Below are 18,893 nucleotides of genomic sequence, written 5' to 3' on the forward strand. Positions count from 1 at the left end.
GTTAATTCTTCCTCCTCTTGCGCCAGGCTCAGCCTAATACAGTTTAAAGTTACTCACAGAGCGCAAATGACAGGGGCGAGGTTGAGTAGGTTCTTTGGGGTGGAGGATAAATGTGGGAGGTGTGCAGGGAGCCCAGCAAATCACGTCCATATTTTCTGGTTGTGCCCGGCGCTGGATGCGAGGACTATGTCCAAGGTGGTGAACGCCTGGGTCAAGCCGAACTGGGGATTAGCATTATTTCGGGTACCGGACAAGCCGGGAGTGCAGGAGGCGAAAGAGGCCGGTATTCTGGCCTTTGCGTCCCTGGTAGCCCGGTGGAGGATTTTGTTACTGTGGAAAGATGCAAAGCCCCCTAGTGTGGAAGCTTGGATCAATGACATGGCAGGGATCTCAAGCTGGAGAGGATAAAGTTTGCCTTGCGAGTGTCTGTGCAAGGGTTTTCCAGGCGGTGGCAACCGTTCCTAGACTATCTCGCGGAGTGTTAGGAGGAGGTCAGCAGCAGCAGCAGCCCAGGGGCGGCGGGGTGGTTCTTTTGGGGTGGCGTTTGGGTCAAGGTGGATTTTTTCCCCTATTTGTGTTTTATACTGTTATATGGGGGGTTATTGTATTTGGGGGAAATCCATTGTATAATTTTGCTTGTTGTATTTTTGTTTCTTTTTCTTCTTGGAGGGGGGGGGGGGGGGGGGGGTTTGTTGAAAATTTGTTGAAAAATTTGAATAAATATATTTTCCCCCTCAAAAATAAAAGAATAGTAGTAAGTTTGAGGATTGGGAGTGTTTTAGAAATCAGCAAGGGATCACCAAAAAGTTGATAAAAATAGAAAAAATAGAATGAGTGCAAATTAGCCAGGAATATAAAACCAGATTGTAAGAGCTTTTTAAGTACTTCCCTATACAACCCCAGTTCATTCCTTTCCCCCAAATTTTCTGGACCGTACTTCATTTCGGACAAAGTAAGCCCCTCGGTATGCAAGATCACATATCCCAATGGCAAGTCTGCGTGGTTTCACATAAACCAGCTGAAGGCTTATGGGTCGCAGAACAACCATGCACATCACATCTTGCTCGCAGCAGCAGACAAGCACGCCCCACCCACAGATGGCGTATTCCTGCCCTCCCCCAGCCAGTCCAGCCCGTCCTCAGACACATCTTCAACTCCACCCCCAGAGGCACGACTCCGCCTCTCCCTTCCTTCAACCAGCAGCGATAGCGACAGCAATGACGACAGCCACAGCACACCACGTTACTCTTATACCCCTGCACCAAGCCCCACTCCCAGCGAATCCGTGCATGATTCCAGTGACCCCTTCGAAATCACATACATCAAAGCCCCTGACCCAGACCCACCGCCCGACGATTACGGATTACAACCTAGCAGCTCCAACCTTGACACACGATTCTGGCACTGAGACAATTCGTTCAGGCTCATCCGGAATGATGAGGTGGACCCCAATTCGCCCCAAGCAGCTTTAGCCAAACTACTCCAGTCAAGAGTATGGCAGCCGGGAGAAGATGATGACATAGAATATGACTCCCACCAAACAAATCCCTTTGCGACCCTGTTAGTTACTGATCAATGAGGTGTCCACATGATTGAAAAAAGGAACTGATGGAGAGATACGGTGTCCTTTCTGATGGAACCTACACCATGTTTGTTATATGTTTGTTCGTTTAATGTACATGTTTGTTGTTTGTGAATTTGAAAGTTTTTCATGGCCCCATGCCACCACCCTTTTGATACCCAATGGCTGTTAATGGAACAGGTTTGTCCACAGACAACCGTTCAGAGGAACTAGTTTGTCAGCAGACACCACTCATAGCTACTCTCCTGATTCGATCACGAGAGGCAGCCCCTCACGACGACCACATTCTTACCCGTTCTTGCCGGTCGCTCAGGCAGTGGAGAAACGGCACTGGTCCCCGCCCTGCCTGAGGACCCCCCTCTGGTCAGCTACGCTCGGGTAGAGCACATATGGCACTGATCACCATCCTACCCAGGGATTCCACTCATTTCTTACCCGCCGCTACCCAAACGCACCCCATTTTGGCTTGTTACGTTCAAAATTTCTTTTGTTTGTTTTTGCCGACCCTTAGGTTGCTTCCGTATGCTATTTACATCCTCAAAAACTAGGATGGTAGATCGCACAGGCTGCGAGACAGCTCGCACTGTGTCAGTATTTTTCTCGGATGTCGTCCCAAATATTTGTTGTTTTTAAAAAAATAAATGAGGGAGTCACAGATGGTGACCAATCATAATGGGTAATTGGCAACAAGGGACAGACAGACAGACATACAAGATCTTAAGCAAGATAATAACAGATATTATGCTTGTGTCCATAGGACTCCGGAACCTCAGGAACCCCAGAGGAAAAAAAGAAGACCGACAAAAGGAAAGATGAAGACGACCTTCATGCTTTTCACCTGGGTCTTAGCGGGATCCCTTCAGTTGCGCACGGACACTACCCCCGATCCCTACCACACAGGCCATGAATGATTCCCACCCCTACTATACACAGTACTCCGAGATAGTTAACCCCGAGATAGTTAACCCCGAGGCAGTTACCGACACCCCGATCTGGTGTGACAAGTTTATAACCTGGTATTCACTATCTTACATAGTAGAATCACTCTTAGTACTAGCGATATTCTGCAGTGTCATGCAGACATTTAGACTCTGAAAATGGCGAAGGAGGGCCTACCGCTCTCGCACCCCGGTATACACGTTTAGGTCCCCTATTTTCAGACTTCACCAAACCTCCCAACCTCTTGATTGAATTAAAGTGCATTCGTTTTTTGTGTGTGTTTTGTTCAATAAAGAAATGTAAACCTCTGTGCTTGACTGCCAAGCGAGAGAAACATGTGTTGCTTCTATATGTACATTTAAAGTGTTGTAGAATTATTGTTGATTGTTTGAGTGAGGATAGTTTATTGAGGATAGTTAGAGGTTCCAGTTTTTAAATTTTGTAATGCATGCCTGAATGTCATAGCGCCCCGTCGAGTTTTACACTGATGTATGTAAGTAAAATGATTTTAGGTAAAAATTGCGTTTCATAGGATAGGGCAGTGTAGAGCCCGTGAAGTGCTTATGGGTGCCCCGCTTGGTCAGAGAACGAAGACGACATGTTAATGTGATCCTTCACACTTCGCGTTGAGGATCACAAGGAGGGAGTGTAGCCACCTGGGATGGCCACTTCCCGATTACAAAATGGACACTTTGCAAAGATTGCAGGGAAAATGGACAATACTGCGAAAACAAGCAGGTTCAGGGTTTGTCTGCATATTGGAGTCGCAGCTCCCAGACAAGACCAAAACTGCAAACCCATTAGCATACTAATGGCCATCTCCAGGGAACAAAAGAGTAACATTTAAGTAAACAATACTAAGGCAGAACCCCGGTGCCAGAGGAGACCAGGACAAAGCAGGCCAACGGCCATCTAGGACACGCCCAGCCATCAATGCACCCACCCCTTTATTGAAGGAAATCGATAGGTACGATCGAGAAACGGCCCAATTAATTGGGGCCAAGTTCAAGGCCCGCCCAAAATTGGGCAGCACGGTAGCACAAGTGATTAGCACTGTGGCTTCACAGCGCCAGGGTCCCAGGTTCGATTCCCCGCTGGGTCACTGTCTGTGCGGAGTTTGCACGTTCTCCCCGTGTCCGCGTGGGTTTCCTCCGGGTGGTCCGGTTTCCTCCCACAGTCCAAAGACGTGCAGGTTAGGTGGATTGGCCATGCTAAATTACCCGTAGTGTCCATAAGGGTTGGGAGGGGTTATTGGGTGGAAGTGAGGGATTAATGTGGGTCGGTGCAGACTCGATGGGCCGAATGGCCTCCTTCTGCACTGTATGTTCTATGTAATCTATGTATGTAAAAAAGCACGCGAAGCCCCCTTTGGGTATAAGAAGGATCCCCCAAGAGAGAATTGTTCTCTTGGCTCCGGCTCTCACCGAGGAGAGACCTGCCCAAAAGCTGCACCAGAACAAGTAAGTCCAAGGTCAACGCACGCTACCAGACAGATGACCTTAGCTGTTATCCTGTACCAGTTCCACTCCAGCAGCCTCAGAACCGAACAATGGCCATTGTTCCTCTGACTGAGTGGGCGCCCAAAGCTAAGTATAAGCTTTAGCAGTAGTGATAGTTTAGTCTGTAGTATTTGTGCACGATTATATTTAACTGTGTGCGTAAATAAATCAGCATTTGACTTTGAACGAACTAACTGGTGTGTCAAGTCTTTGATCAGTATTCGGTTTGAACCTTGTGGCGGTCTCAAAAGATACCTGTCGACTCTAGAGCAAAACTTAATTAGAATTAAGGAAGGTAACCATATTGACCGCCATATTCAGAGCCAAATAAAGAGAAACACAATTAGCAACAGTACGTAAAAAGAAAGAGCTCATGGAAACATTGATCAAATTATCATGAAGAATGAGGAAATGGCAATGACACTGAGCAAATATGTCTCTGTCTTCACTGTAGAAGGCGCAACTTACATACCAGATATAGAGGTTAGCCTAGGGAATTAAAAGAGTAAGGAAATTAAGTCACTCAGCATCAGGAGAGAAGCAGTATTGGAGAAACCTAAGGGACTAAAATACAACAAATTCTCAGGACCTGATGGCCTACACTCTTGTGTTCTAAAAGAGGTAGCTGCAGCGATAGTGGATGCAAAGGCAATGATTGACCAAAATTCCTTAGGTCCAAGAACGGTCACATCAGATTGGAAGTTGGCAACGGTAACACCGCTTTTCAAGAAAGCAGGGAGAGAGAAAACAGGGTACTATCGGCCAGTTAGCCTAACATCTTTCATTGGGGAAATGCAGGAATCTATGAAGGAAGCCTTAACAATACACTTAGAAAAGTACAACATGGTTTAGAAAAGAAAAATTCAGTTGGAAAAATGTATTTGTTTTTTGATGATGTACCAGCAGAGAAGACAAAGAGGAACCAGAAATTTTAGTGCAACAAAAACAGAAAATGTTGGAAAATCTCAGCGAGTCTGACAGCATCTGTGGAGAGAGAACAGAGGTAACACTGAGTCTGGGTGACTCTTCATCAGAGGTTCAGACTCAAAACGTTAGTTCTGTTCTCTCTCAGCAGATGCTGTCAGATCCACTGAGACTTGCCAGCATTTTCTGTTTTTGTTTCAGATTTCAGCAAGCACAGTAATTTGCTTTTATATCAGAAAATCTAGTGGATGGATTTCCAAAAGGCATTCAATAAGGGCCACATAAAAGGTTACTCCACAAGAAAAGGGGCTAATGGAATTGGGAGTGATATATTAGCATGTATAGAGGATTGGTTAATGGACCGGAAGCAGAGTGTAGGAATAAATGGGGCGCTATCAAGTTAGTGGAGTGGGCTGTGACTAATGGAGTGCTGCTGCAATCAGTGCTGGGACCTCAACTATTTATAATCTATATTAATGACTTATCTGAAGAGATAGAGAGTAATGTACCAAAGTTTGCTGTCAAATGCAAGCTGTAAAGAGGAAACAAAGAGACTACAAAGCAGTGTAGACAGGTTCAGTGAATGGGTAACAACAGGGCTGATCTTTCAGGACTGAGATGTAGAGAAATCTCTTCACTCAAAGGGTTGGGAACCTTTGGAAATCTGTACCCCAGAGGGCTGTGGATGTGCCATCATTGAATATGTTTAAGATTGAGATATACAGTTTTGGTCTCTCAGGTAAAATCAGGACAAGGAAGAGAAGTGGAGTTGAAGCCCAAGATCAGCCACATTCATACTGAATGGTATAGCAGGTTTAATAGGCTACATGGTCTGGTTCTGCTCGTATATTTCTTATGTTCTTAAGAGTTTGAAGCCGGCCTGCACTTCTTGAAGGGAACCTGGACCACTTAAAGATGCATTCTGCCTGTATCAGAGGGTCTGTCTCCAAAAATGTACCTCACATGGAGGAAAGTAATGCAACGGAGTACCAGACCAGCGGGAAGGTTTCCAGATTTTCCACTGCAGTCATGAGACACAGGAGATGGAAAGGAGGAAAGATATCAGCGGGATTCTCCAACCCGCCATACTTGTTTTCTGGTGCGGTGCGGCATGCCCCCGCAGGCAACGGGATCCTCCCTCCCAGCAGCCAGCCAATGGCGTTTCCCATTGTGGCCAGCCCCACGCCGTCTGGTAATCCGTGGGCGTGAATACACTGCCAACAAAGTGGAGGATCACGCTGGTGGAGAATCCCACCCGTGGTGTTTCCGATAGGGGCTTGGAAGGCCTCAGATGGAAAGGGAATGAAATAGATAACATGTAAGTCAATTCAAGGAATGTAGCCCTGAGGATTTGGTTGCATTGCCATAAACAGTTTAATGAAGTTACGGCACGAGTGGCCACGGTCAATGAAAGCATCTTCAAATCCTGTACCTGGATTTCTAAAAGGCATTTGATGGATTGCCACATCAAAGGTTACAAAATAAGAGCTCATGGTGTAGGGGATATCACATTACATGGATTTTTAAAAAAAATTTAGAGTACCCAATTCATTTTTTCCAATTAAGGGGCAATTAAGCATGGCCAATCCACCCTGCACATCTTTGGATTGTGGGCGCGAAACCCACACAGACACGGGGAGAATGTGCAAACTCCACACGGACAGTGACCCAGAGCCGGGATTGAACCTGGGACCTCAGTGCCATGAGGCAGCAATGCTAACCACTGTGCCACCGTGCTGCCTCACATTACATGGATTGTTTAATAAACAGGAAGCAGAATGTAAAGATAATTGGGTCATTTTCAAGTTGGGAAGCTGCAGCTAGTAAAGTGCCACAGGGATCAGTGCTGAGGCCTAAACTATTCAAAATCTATATCAATGATGTGGGTGAAAAGACCGAATGTATGGTCGCTGAATTTGCCAATGACACCAAGGTAGATAGGAATGTAAGTTGTCAAGAGGGCATAAAGAGTCTATGGAACTACATAGATTGGTTAAACAAGTGGGCAAAAAATTGGCAGTTGCTATGTGGGAAAATGTGAACGTCAACTTCGGCAGGGAAGCACAAAAAGCAGTATATTACTTGAATGGAGAGAGATGATAGAGCTCTGCAGTACAGAGGGATTTGGGTGCCCTGGTAGATGAATCACAAAAAAACATATGCAGGTGCAGCAAGTGATTAGGAAGGCAAATGGAATGTTAGCATTTATTGATGGGGAATGGGATATAAAAGTCAGGAGGTTTTAATGCAGCTGCACAGGGCCTTTACGTGACCACACCTGGAATACTGCGAACAGACCTGGTGCCCTTATTTGAAAAAGGATATGACTGCATTAGTAGTTCAGAGAACGTTCTCCCCATTTATTCTTGAGAAGAGAAGCTCATCTTATAAAGAAAGGTTGAACAGGCTGGGCCTACATCTATTAGAGCAGTGCTTCCCAAACTTATTCTCTGCTTGACCCCATTTTAATGCCTCGAACTTCATGTGACCCCAGACTGAAAGGGCTGTAAGCCCATTCAGCTCCAGATCAGAGGAACACCTTGCCGATGGGGGCTTTCGAAACTTTCTGCAGAGGCTGCGTCTGGGTCTCACCTCCTCAACCTATGCCTCGAGCTGCAGTCCCTCCCTCACTAACTGATGTTCTAATCAGGATTGATATGCTCCTGTTACATGTGGGATCACTGCAAGCTGGGAAGAAAATATTAGTATCGCTAACAGCAGACAACGTGCGACGTTTGCTCACTCCTCTCCCCTCCCAATGAACTGTGAGGAGGGAACAAAAACATTGGCATGTGTCCTAGGGCCTCGGATCCAGTCCCAGGACTTTTGAACATAGTCTCCGCTCCATAGCCACCATTGCAGTTTCAGAGCTCGCAATCCCGTAATTTCATCGCACGACCCCAATGGGAGTCATAACCTACTTTTTGGGAACCCCTGCATTCCACTTTAGAAGAATGAGAGGTGATTTATTGAAACATGTAACATAATGAGGTGACTTACATAAGAACATAAGAACTAGGAGCAGGAGTAGGCCATCTGGCCCCTCGAGCCTGCTCCACCATTCAATGAGATCATGGCTGATCTTTTGTGGACTCAGCTCCACTTTCCGGCCCGAACACCATAACCGTTAATCCCTTTATTCTTCAAAAAACTATCTATCTTTATCTTAAAAACATTTAATGAAGGAGCCTCTACTGCTTCACTGGGCAAGGAATTCCACAGATTCACAACCCTTTGGGTGAAGAAGTTCCTCCTAAACTCAGTCCTAAATCGACTTCCCCTTATTTTGAGGCTATGCCCCCTAGTTCTGTTTTCACCCGCCAGTGGAAACAACCTGCCCGCATCTATCCTATCTATTCCCTTCATAATCTTATATGTTTCTATAAGATCCCCCCATATCCTTCTAAATTCCAACGAGTACAGTCCCAGTCTACTCAACCTCTCCTCGTAATCCAACCCCTTCAGCTCTGGGATTAACCTAGTGAATCTCCTCTGCACACCCTCCAGTGCCAGTACGTCCTTTCTCAAGTAAGGAGACCAAAACTGAACACAATACTCCAGGTGTGGCCTCACTAACACCATATACAATTGCAGCAGAACCTCCCTAGTCTTCAACTCCATCCCTCTAGCAATGAAGGACAAAATTCCATTTGCCTTCTTAATCACCTGTTGCACCTGAAAACCAACTTTTTGCGACTCATGCACTAGCACACCCAGGTCTCTCTGCACAGCAGCATGTTTTAATATTTTATCATTTAAATAATAATCCCTTTTGCTGTTATTCCTACCAAAATGGATAACCTCACATTTGTCAATATTGTATTCCATCTGCCAGACCCTAGCCCATTCACTTAGCCTATCCAAATCCCTCTGCAGACTTCCAGTATCCTCTGCACTTTTTGCTTTACCACTTATCTTAGTGTCGTCTGCAAACTTGGACACATTGCCCTTGGTCCCCAACTCCAAATCATCTATGTAAATTATGAACAGTTGTGGGCCCAACACTGATCCCTGAGGGACACCACTAGCTACTGATTGCCAACCAGAGAAACACCCATTCATCCCCACTCTTTGCTTTCTATTAATTAACCAATCCTCTATCCATGCTACTACTTTCCCCTTAATGCCATGCATCTTTATGCTACTACTTTCCCCTTAATGCCATGCATCTTGATAAGGTGATGCTGGGTTGTGGGGACGAAACCCACGTAAACACGGGGAGAATGTGCAAACTCCTCACGGACAGTGACCCAGAGCTGGGATTGAACCTGGGACCTCGGTGCCGTGAGGGAGCAGGGCTAACCCACTGCGCCACCGTGCTGCCCCCCCAACCAGCATCTTAACCACTCACTCCCTCCACCATTAGAACATGGTGGCAAAAGTGTATACATTTAAAGAAACTTTCCATAGTCTTCTTTAACACCTCCTTCCAAACCTATAACCTCTCCCACCTAGAAGATCAAGGGCAACTGTCATGTGGGAACGTTACCACTTGCAAGTTCCTCTCCAAGTCACACAGCAACATTACTTGGAGTCAAAATCATGGCACACCCTCCCTCACTGAATTGTGGTTGCACATGCAGCAGTTGAAGAAAGCTACTCACCACAATCTTCTTAAGGGCAATTAGGGATGGCCAATAAATGCTGGCCTTGCCAATGATGCTCACATTCCAAACAAATAAACGAAAAGCCTCTTCCCTCATGCCAACATTCAGCTTTCACATTTATGCTTTCAGATACCCAAGAGCTGCTGCCTGGCCAGCCAGTGCAGCCTCACGATGGAAGGGCGAGAGCAAGCGCACACTCCTGATGAAGAAACATCATTATTGATCTGACGTTCACAGCTACCAGCTCAGATATTGGTACTGCTTGTACTTCAGAGGGTGGTATAGAGGCAGAATTAAGATCTGGTGAATCCCTGGACATTAGCCGGCTGCAGCTTGGCCAGGGGAAAGGATAGTGGGTGTGCTGGTTTCCTGAGGATGAGGATGCAGACGGGTCCTGCTGTAGTGGACTCAGATGAGGGCATTAATAGGGCACATGCAGAAAAAGGAGACCGACATGCATATATATGCATGTCACCGTGAACGTGAGCCCTGTGACGTCCGGGCTATTCCCATGGGTGCACAAGCACTGCTGCCGGAAGTTTCTGATGGGCCTGACACACAGGACAGAGCTGGGCCACCAGCTCAATGCCTGGATCAATGCCAGGCCACCAGACATAACTCCTAGACAGCATTTTCATTTTGGAAATGCCGGGTGGGCAGCATGAAGGTCTTTCAAAACTAAAGGTTGGCCTTTTGCAGGTACGACGACTGTTGTGCCCCACAGGAGGGCACTGTCTTCGACAGTTAATTACGGCATCTTGTTCGAAAAAGCCTTCAACTCAGAAGCTGTCGCCGTGGTCCACAGGATGAAACCAAATGTCGCACCCTTGCTAAGAGCAGTTCATACTGCGTCCAATCATGGATGCAAGTAGCTGTCACTGGCAAGGTGTCCCACGAAATTGAGGACTGCCACGATATCGTTGGCCGTGGGCAGATCCACTGAGACAACCAGCAATGGAAGTCAACCTAGTACATCGGTATTCGCGATCGACGTGGCTGGATCATGTTCAAAGCCAATAGCAGAGCCCACTTCTGGATCCGGGTTGACACAATTGGTAGTACCGTTTTATTTTCACAAAGAGGCCAAGCAGCAGTTTATGGTCAGATATGACGAAAAAATGGCAGCCATAAACGTATTGGTGGAAGTGTTCAACTCCAAATACAACCGGCGGATCTTCTTTTTCGAAACGGGCATAATTGCATTCAGCAGCCGTTAATGTCCTGGAGGCAAAAGCTATTGGACAGTCCTGGCCATTACCCATGCGGTGGGAAAGGACAGCACCAATCCCTTACCGCGATGTGTCATACATCAAATAAAAGAGTTTTGCAGCTTCAAAATGAGTGAGGAATTTGGTCGCTCCAATGGAAAAATAGTCCATCAATTGGGTCTGCCAAGTCACACTTAAGCTTGTCTGACTCCTTTCTGAAGACAATACAGTATGCACCTTTGGAGGGTCAGTGCAGACTCGATGGACCAAATGGTCTCCTTCTGCCCTGTAGGGATTCTATAGTGCCCATCGGCACTGCCTGTTTTGGACTGCTTAGCTTGAGTAAGCTGTATGCCTAGAAATTATTAATTTTCAACTCAACTCCAAGTGTGCAATTTCTAAGACAGAAATGAAATTGCCCACTTCATTCCATGACTTGTAACTAGAAGTTTGGTTTCCAGCAAAGGCAAAAGTTGAAACTCAGCAAGGAATTATGAAGGATTGACAGTAATTTCATGAAACCTATGTATATTTGAAAATAATGCCTCCGAAGGACAATGAAATAATTAATGGTCAACTAGTTCCGGTCTTACATCAAAATGTAGCATAATTGTAATGTGCCTAGCAAGACAATAGACATTGTAGTTATGTTTTTGTGCTGTCCAATATCAGTATTTCTTATTTCCATTTCAAAATTAGTTTCTAAATAATCACCTGATTATAGTTTTGCTGACTTGTCAGTTCCATTCTATGCTTTTCCAAGAAACAAACTAAGAGAAGGGACTCCCTATGGAAGTTCAAAAGTGAGCCCAGGTCTAACTATATTACTGCTTGATTCATGTTAATTCAATTCTTGATCAATGGCACATTTTGGGAATCGTCCGTTTAAGGTATTTTTAAGTACTCACCCAACATGATTTTAGCCCTTTATAGTTATACAATTAGCTAATGATTTCATGAGTTGGCCAATCAAGAATCTACCCATCCTGTCTTCAGGTTAGCTAATTTGAGCAATTATATTGAAACAAGTGTATAATTTGCTCAGCCTTGTGAAATAAAGCAGCAGCCTTCTTGGAGATGAGGGAGCAGGAATGTTTCTTACATTCAATTAAAATAAGAACAGGTTTACATGCTGGTGGTGTTACTGCAATATCACCCAATTCACAACAGATAGTTTTTTAAAGCTTTAGCGATGAGGTGCCAATTAAAATCACGACGTGCAATATTCTGCATAATGGGAAGAAAAATAAAATAAATAAGAATTAGAAGTAACAGTTCAATTTTATTAATTAGAGAATACACCACCTTGAATGGAGATGTAGAGTCCTCCATTCCATTCGCTTTCTCAGACGATCCTGGACCCGAAATACTCCTCCGCCGTGGCGAACGTTCTCCAGGTGGTTCTGCAACGAACAAGTGTTTAAAGTCAACTTTGACATTCGTACAAGCACAGTGCTGTGGTAGAAACACACAGTCAACACAAAGACTGCTTTTATTGCAGCCTCACGACATGACTGGACATATATATATATATACTATATTCTCTAAAATAATTAGAATATGACAATAAACCAAACAGCAGACACAGACAGGCTCATTTATCAAATCTATGCCAGGAATTACTTGCAAAAGCCCTTGCTGACATGAACTACACTTCAGGTTGCTCAATGAAACATTCGCCGTGGAGTAGTTGGAGGCCAAGAATTGTAAGAATCACCCTGGGACAATTCTGTATCTCTCATTGAGTCAGTTACAAAGCAGCATTCACAACCTGCCATTGTTCACTGCTCTCCACTAAAAGTATCAATTTAGTCACTGAAAGATTTGCAAGTTCACCCAGTCATTTGTCCAGGGGAAAGATGGGTCCTCAACTTGTCAACTACCTTCAAAAGGTACAGGTGAGGTCACAATGCATTGGAGGGAAATGTGGTATCATCCATGCAAGAAATTCAACTCCGCTTCCACACATCACCAAATGGATGCAGAGCAAGTCATTTCTCGCAAACCATTTGGAATAAATTGTACCATCGAAAATTGAGAATATCAAAGTTCATTAATTGGGCTGATGAAACATTATTTGAAATATGATCATGTTTTAGTCACTCTCCATAGATGGGAGCAGCTAGAACAGGGGAGTTAGCTGTTCCTTGAGACTGCCTTGAGCATTGGAGTTTGCAATCTCTATAAAAAGAAATATTTTTATTCAACAAGTTGCAGGACAGCATAACAGGTCTACAGCTTGTGAGCAATGGGTGTCGTACAAACAATTTATTGTTTTTTACAGGTTGAGAATTATTCGAAATGCTTAGAGTCGAGTACAGACCCAGAGTCCTCACCCGTTCCTCATATGACGAGCTCTTCATTCCAAGGATCATTCTTTTTTTAAAAAATGTTTTTATTCAAGGTTTTTCAATAATTTGTACAAAACACTCCAAAAAGGAAAATAATACAAAGAAAACAGGACAATATGCCAACAAAACAAAACAACTTAACCCTCTAAACGATTAGCAATTTAACACCCATCTCAAAGCAAAATGGGGCATGTGCCCCTTACAAAAAGAAAAATAAATCAGCCCGCCCCCCCCCCAATGGGTTGTTGCTGCTGCTGACTTCCACCTAACGTTCCGCGTGAAAGTCAAGGAATGGTTGCCACCGCCCGGAGAACCCCTGCAAGGACCCTTGCAAGGCAAACTTTATCTTCTCCAACCTAAGAAACCCCACCATGTCGTTGACCCAAGCCTCTACGCTTGGGGGCTTCGCGTCCTTCCACATTAACAAGAGCCTTCTCCGGGCTACCAAGGAGGCAAAGGCCAGAACTCCGGCCTCTTTCGACTCCTGCACTCCCGGATCGTCCGATACCCCAAATATCGCTGTCCCCCAGCTCGGTTTTACCTGACTATCCAAGACCTTGGACATAGCCTTTGCGAAGCCCTTCCAAAATTCCGTAAGTGCCGGGCATGTCCAACACATATGGCCGTGGTTTGCTGGGCTCCCCGAACACCTTACACACCTGTCCTCCACCCCAAAAAACTTACTCATCCTCGCCCTTGTCATATGCGCCCTATGCACCACTTTAAACTGGATCAGGCTAAGCCTGGCGCAAGATGAGGAGGAATTGACCCTGCCCAGGGCGTCAGCCCACAAGCCCTCATCCAGCTTCTCACCCAGCTCCTCCTCCCACTTGCCCTTCAGTTCCTCCACCGAGGCTTCCTCCGCCTCATGCAGCTCCTGGTATATCTCCGATATCTTACCCTCCCCGACCCAGACGCCCAAATCCACCTTGTCCTGTGTCCTTATGCAGCAGCGGGAATTCCCCTACATGTTTTCTCACGAATGCCCAAACCTGCATATACCTAAAGGCATTTCCCGGAGGTAACCCAAATTTCTCCTCCAGCAACCTCAGACTGGCAGAAGTCCCATCGATGAATAAATCCCCCATTCTTTTAATTCGCGCCCGGTGCCAGCTTAGGAACCCACCATCTATCCTACCTGGAACGAACCTATGGTTGTCCCGTATCGGAGCCCAGACTGAGGCCTCTACCTCCCCCCTGTGCCGTCTCCACTGCCCCCAAATCCTCAATGTTGCCACCACCACCGGGCTCGTGGTATTTCGCGTCAGCGGAAGCAGCAACGGTGCCGTCACCAGTGCCCCCAGGCTAGTACCAATACAGGAAGCCGCACCCTCTCCCTCCATAACCCACTTCCGAATCATAGACACATTCGCTGCCGCCGACTGCGCTCCAAGAGCAGCCTCTTCTTAACCCTCGGGGTCTTATGTGCCCGCACAAATCCCATAATGCTCGACAGGCACAGAATAACAAACAGGAACCTGGGGAGGACCGTCATCTTAACGGACTGCTCCTTACCCGCCAGGGAGAGTGGCAACATGTCCCACCTCCTGAAGTCCTCCTCCATCTGGTTCACGAGCCGTGCTAGATTGAGCTTATGCAAGACCCCCCAACTCTTAGCCACCTGGATACCCAAATACCGAAAACTCCTCTCCACCATCTTTAGTGGTAGCTCCTCCAACCTCTTCCTGGCCCCTCGCATGCACCACAAACAGCTCGCTCTTCCCCACGTTGAGCTTATATCCCGAGAAGTCTCCAAACTCCCTAAGAGTCTGCATGGCCTCCCCCATCCCCTCCATCGGATCCGCAATGTACAGCAGCAGGTCATCCGCATATAGTGAGACACGGTGCTCCTCCCCGGCCCATCTCCCCCCCCCCCCCCCCCCCCCCCCCCCCCCGCCCACACACACACACACACACCCTGCCCTCACCAACCCCCTCCAGTTTCTGGACTCCCTCAACGCCATGGCCAGCGGCTCAATTGCCAGGGCAAAGAGCAGGGGGGACAAAGGCCTTCTCCGCGCCCATTGCCGCTACCACATCCCCCCCTCCGAGGGCATCATAATCACATTCAAGAGCCTCCGCACGTTCGTGTTCAGCTGCCTGCCCTTCACAAACCCCGTCTGGTCCTCATGTATCACTCCCGGGACACAATCCTCAATCCTGGTGGCCCAAGTTTTTGCCAACAGCTTGGCATCCACATTGAGAAGCGAAATTGGCCTATAAGAGCCACATTGCAGCGGGTCCTTATCCCGCTTGAGGATAAGCGAGATCAAAGCCTGCGACATTGTCGGGGGAAGGATTCCCTTTTCCTTTGCCTCATTGAAGGTTCTCAGCAACAACGGGCCCAACAGCTCCGAGAACTTCCTGTAGAACTCAACTGGGAACCCATCCGGCCCCAGGGCTTTGCCCACCTGCATATTCCCCAACCCATTAACTAGCTCCTCCATCTCGATCAGGGCCCCCACACCCTCTACCGGCTCTTCCTCCACCCTTGGGAACCTCAGTTGGTCCAGGAACTGCCGCATCCCCCCCCCTCCCCTCCGGGGGTTCTGACTTGTACAACTTACCATAAAAGTCCCTAAAGACCTCGTTTATTTTAGCTGGACTCCGCACTGTGTTCTCCCCTCTATCTCTGACGCCCCCCAATCTCCCTAGCCGCCTCCCTCCTCCGCAGCTGATGTGCCAACATCTGACTTGCCTTCTCCCCATACTCATACATTGCTCCCTGTACCCTCCTCCACTGGGCCCAGCTTTCCCCGTGGTCAGCAAGTCAATCTCCGTTTGGAGGCTCCAGCGCTCCCTCAGCAGCCCCTCTTCGGGGGATTCCGCGTATCTCCTATCCACCCTCAGTATCTCCCCCACCAATCTCTCCCTCTTCTCCCTGTGAGCCCTGATTGAAATTAGCTCCCACCTTCAGCGCTTCCCAGACCAGACTCACCGACACCGCCCCATTATCATTGGCCTCCACATATCTTTGGATGCACCCCAGAACCCGCCCACAAACCTCCTTGTCCGCCAACAGTCCACATCCATTCGCCACAACGGGCGCTGGCCCCTCCCCTCCCCCAACTCCTGCTCCACCCAGTGCAGGACGTGATCCGAAATCGCAATGGCCGAATACTCCACCCCCCCCACTCTCGGGATCAGTGCCCTGCTTACCACAAAAAAGTCTATTCGCAAGTAGGCCTTGTGCACATGGGAGAAGAAGGAAAACTCCATGGACTCCACCCCCCCCCCCGCCAATCTGATCCATAAACACCCTCAGGTCCTTGGCCGCTGCCGGCCTCTTACCCGCCTCGACCTAGACCGATCTAGTGCCGGGTCCAGTACCGTGTTGACGTCCCCCCCATTATCAGATTACCTGCCTCCAGATCCGGGATCTGACTCAACATCAGCTTCATGAACCCTGCATCGTCCCAGTTTGGGGCATACACATTCACCAGCACCACCCGGCCCCCCTGTAGCCTGCCACTCACCATCATGTATCGACCCCCTTTATCCGCCACAATACCCACTGCCTCAAATGCCACCCGCTTACTCACCAGGATTGCAACCCACCTGTTTTTCGTGTCCAGCCCTGAGTGAAAAACCTGCTCCACCCATCCCTTCCTCAGCCTGGTCTGATCCGCGATCTTCAGGTGCGTCTCCTGTAACATGGCTACATCTGCCTTTAGCCCCTTTAAGTGCGCAAACACCCGGGCCCTCTTGACCAGCCCATTCAAGCCTCTCACGTTCCACGTGATCAGCCGGATCGGGGGACTACCCCCCAGCCATCTCCTTTTTTAGGCCAGCCACGTGCACGCGCCTCCAGCCCCAGGCGGAGGCTCCCCGCCCCGATTCTCCCTCTTACCTTCAACTCCCCCTCAGTCAGCACAGCAGCAACCTAATCCCCCCCCCCCCCCCCCCCCACCACCCCCCACCCCGGTCCAAGCAATTGCTAAACCCCCCTGCTCACCCCATTGCACTCCCATAAGTCAGCTGACTCCTGCTGACCCCGGCCGCTCCCGCCTCTGTCACCGATCCCCCTATTGGATTCCCTCTCGAAGTCTCCAGCCCTCCCCCCACTAAAGTGGGACCAAAGTCCCCCCCCTCTACCCCCCCTATACACCAACGTGGACCAAGCCAGTGCCGCCCCCTGTCCTAAACCGTTCCTCATATGACAAGCTCTTCATTCCAGGGATCATTCTTGTGAACCTCCTCTGAACTCTTTCCAATGCCAGCACATCCTTCCTTAGATACGGGGCCCAAAACAGTTCACAATACTCCAAATGGGGTCTGACCAGAGCCTTATACAGCCTCAGAAGTACATCCCAGCTCTTGTATTCTAGCCCTCTTGACATGAATGCTGACAAATTTTGGAATATACTGCACAGGTGTGACGCGCATTGGGAACTGTGCATATGCAGAAAGTTGGGAATTGGGCATGTGCGGAACATTGGGAACTGTGCATTTGCAGTGTGCATTGTGAACTGTGCATGGCCCAGGAGCCTTGTGGGATTTCCCATTCATAATGTCACGTCCGCTCGATAAAAAGTCTGCACCAGCTCTTGGAAAGAGCACCCTACCGAGGCCCACCCCCCCCCAGCCCCATAACCCAGTAACCCCACTCAACCAACCCTAAGGCCAATTTTGGACACGAAGGGCAATTTATCATGGCCAATCTACCTAACCTGCACATCTTTAGACTGTGGGAGGAAACCGGAGCACCCGGAGGAAACCCACGCACACACGGGGAGAACGTGCAGACTCCGCACAGACAGTGACCCAAGCCGGGAATCGAACCTGGGACCCTGGAGCTGTGAAGCAACTATGCTAACCACTATGCTACCGTGCTGCCCCCTCATCTTCCCTTCATCAATTCCAATCTGATGTTGCTCATTCTTAAAACCATAGGCAACGCTGCCTAGAAACCAATTGCAATACTTTAAATGTGCTTGGCAAGGACAATACTAATTATATTGAAAGCAAGATTGTGTCAGCATGCTCCAGTCAACACCACTTACAATAAACGCATGCTTAATAGATGGTTGGAACTGCAGCCAAAATACCTTTTTGTAAAACTAATTCTGTTGACAATATAGGAGAAACATTTATATCTGTGGGGGGTGGCATGGAGAATAAAATCAGCCAAGGTTACTCTTGAATACTATTTGGTGATCAGTTCTAAGAAGAGAAAATTAGGGAAGGGGAGAGGAGAGGGAAGAAAATGAAGGAAGAGTGAGGAAAAGAGCAATAGAGGGAGATTTTATGCACATAGTTTAATGGAGAAGGAGCATACAAGACATTGTGTGGGATTTCCCAGCCCCACCCGTGACATATTTTCCGACGGCGGAACCAACCCGTCATTGGCAGTATCGTCCGGTCCTGCCAAAATCTGTCGGATTTTGTGTGCCCTGCACGCTCCGCCGGCTAGGAATGTGCTGTGGGGGTCGCCATTGGTAGGACCGGAAGATCTAGTCAGCAAGAAGGGTCGGAAAATTTTGGCAATAGTGTGGGAAAGTATGGCCTGAGATCAGGACTTGAACTGCCTGTGATGCTCCCATCCACTTATAGGGCATATGCACAAATCTATTTGAATGTAAATGTGAAGAAAAGAAGTACTAGCAGTTGTCAGTGTTCCTTATAGGGGGGAGTGCAGAGGCTGTGGTATATTGCATTGTCATTGGACTAGTAATCTCTGGGGACCCGGGTTGAAATCTAACCATGGCAGATGGTGAAATATACATTAACACTTTGGAAGAAGGAACAGAAGGCACTGTAGTTAAGTTTGCAGATGATACACA

General features: G+C 47.7%; 1 protein-coding gene across 10 annotated transcripts in view; it reads right to left on the reverse strand.

The window, feature by feature from the left end:
• rasal2 (RAS protein activator like 2) overlaps nucleotides 1–18,893 on the reverse strand; it is a 757,584-nt gene that overhangs the window by 249,498 nt on the left and 489,193 nt on the right. For all 10 annotated transcript variants that reach the window (XM_072511669.1, XM_072511668.1, XM_072511666.1 and 7 more), the window contains one exon: nucleotides 12,065–12,162. In XM_072511669.1, the coding sequence (XP_072367770.1) occupies nucleotides 12,065–12,162 (98 nt within the window). The remainder of the gene's footprint in view (nucleotides 1–12,064; nucleotides 12,163–18,893) is intronic.

Source organism: Scyliorhinus torazame, chromosome 7 (genome assembly GCF_047496885.1).
Source record: "Scyliorhinus torazame isolate Kashiwa2021f chromosome 7, sScyTor2.1, whole genome shotgun sequence".
NCBI classification, from domain to species: Eukaryota; Metazoa; Chordata; class Chondrichthyes; order Carcharhiniformes; family Scyliorhinidae; genus Scyliorhinus; species Scyliorhinus torazame.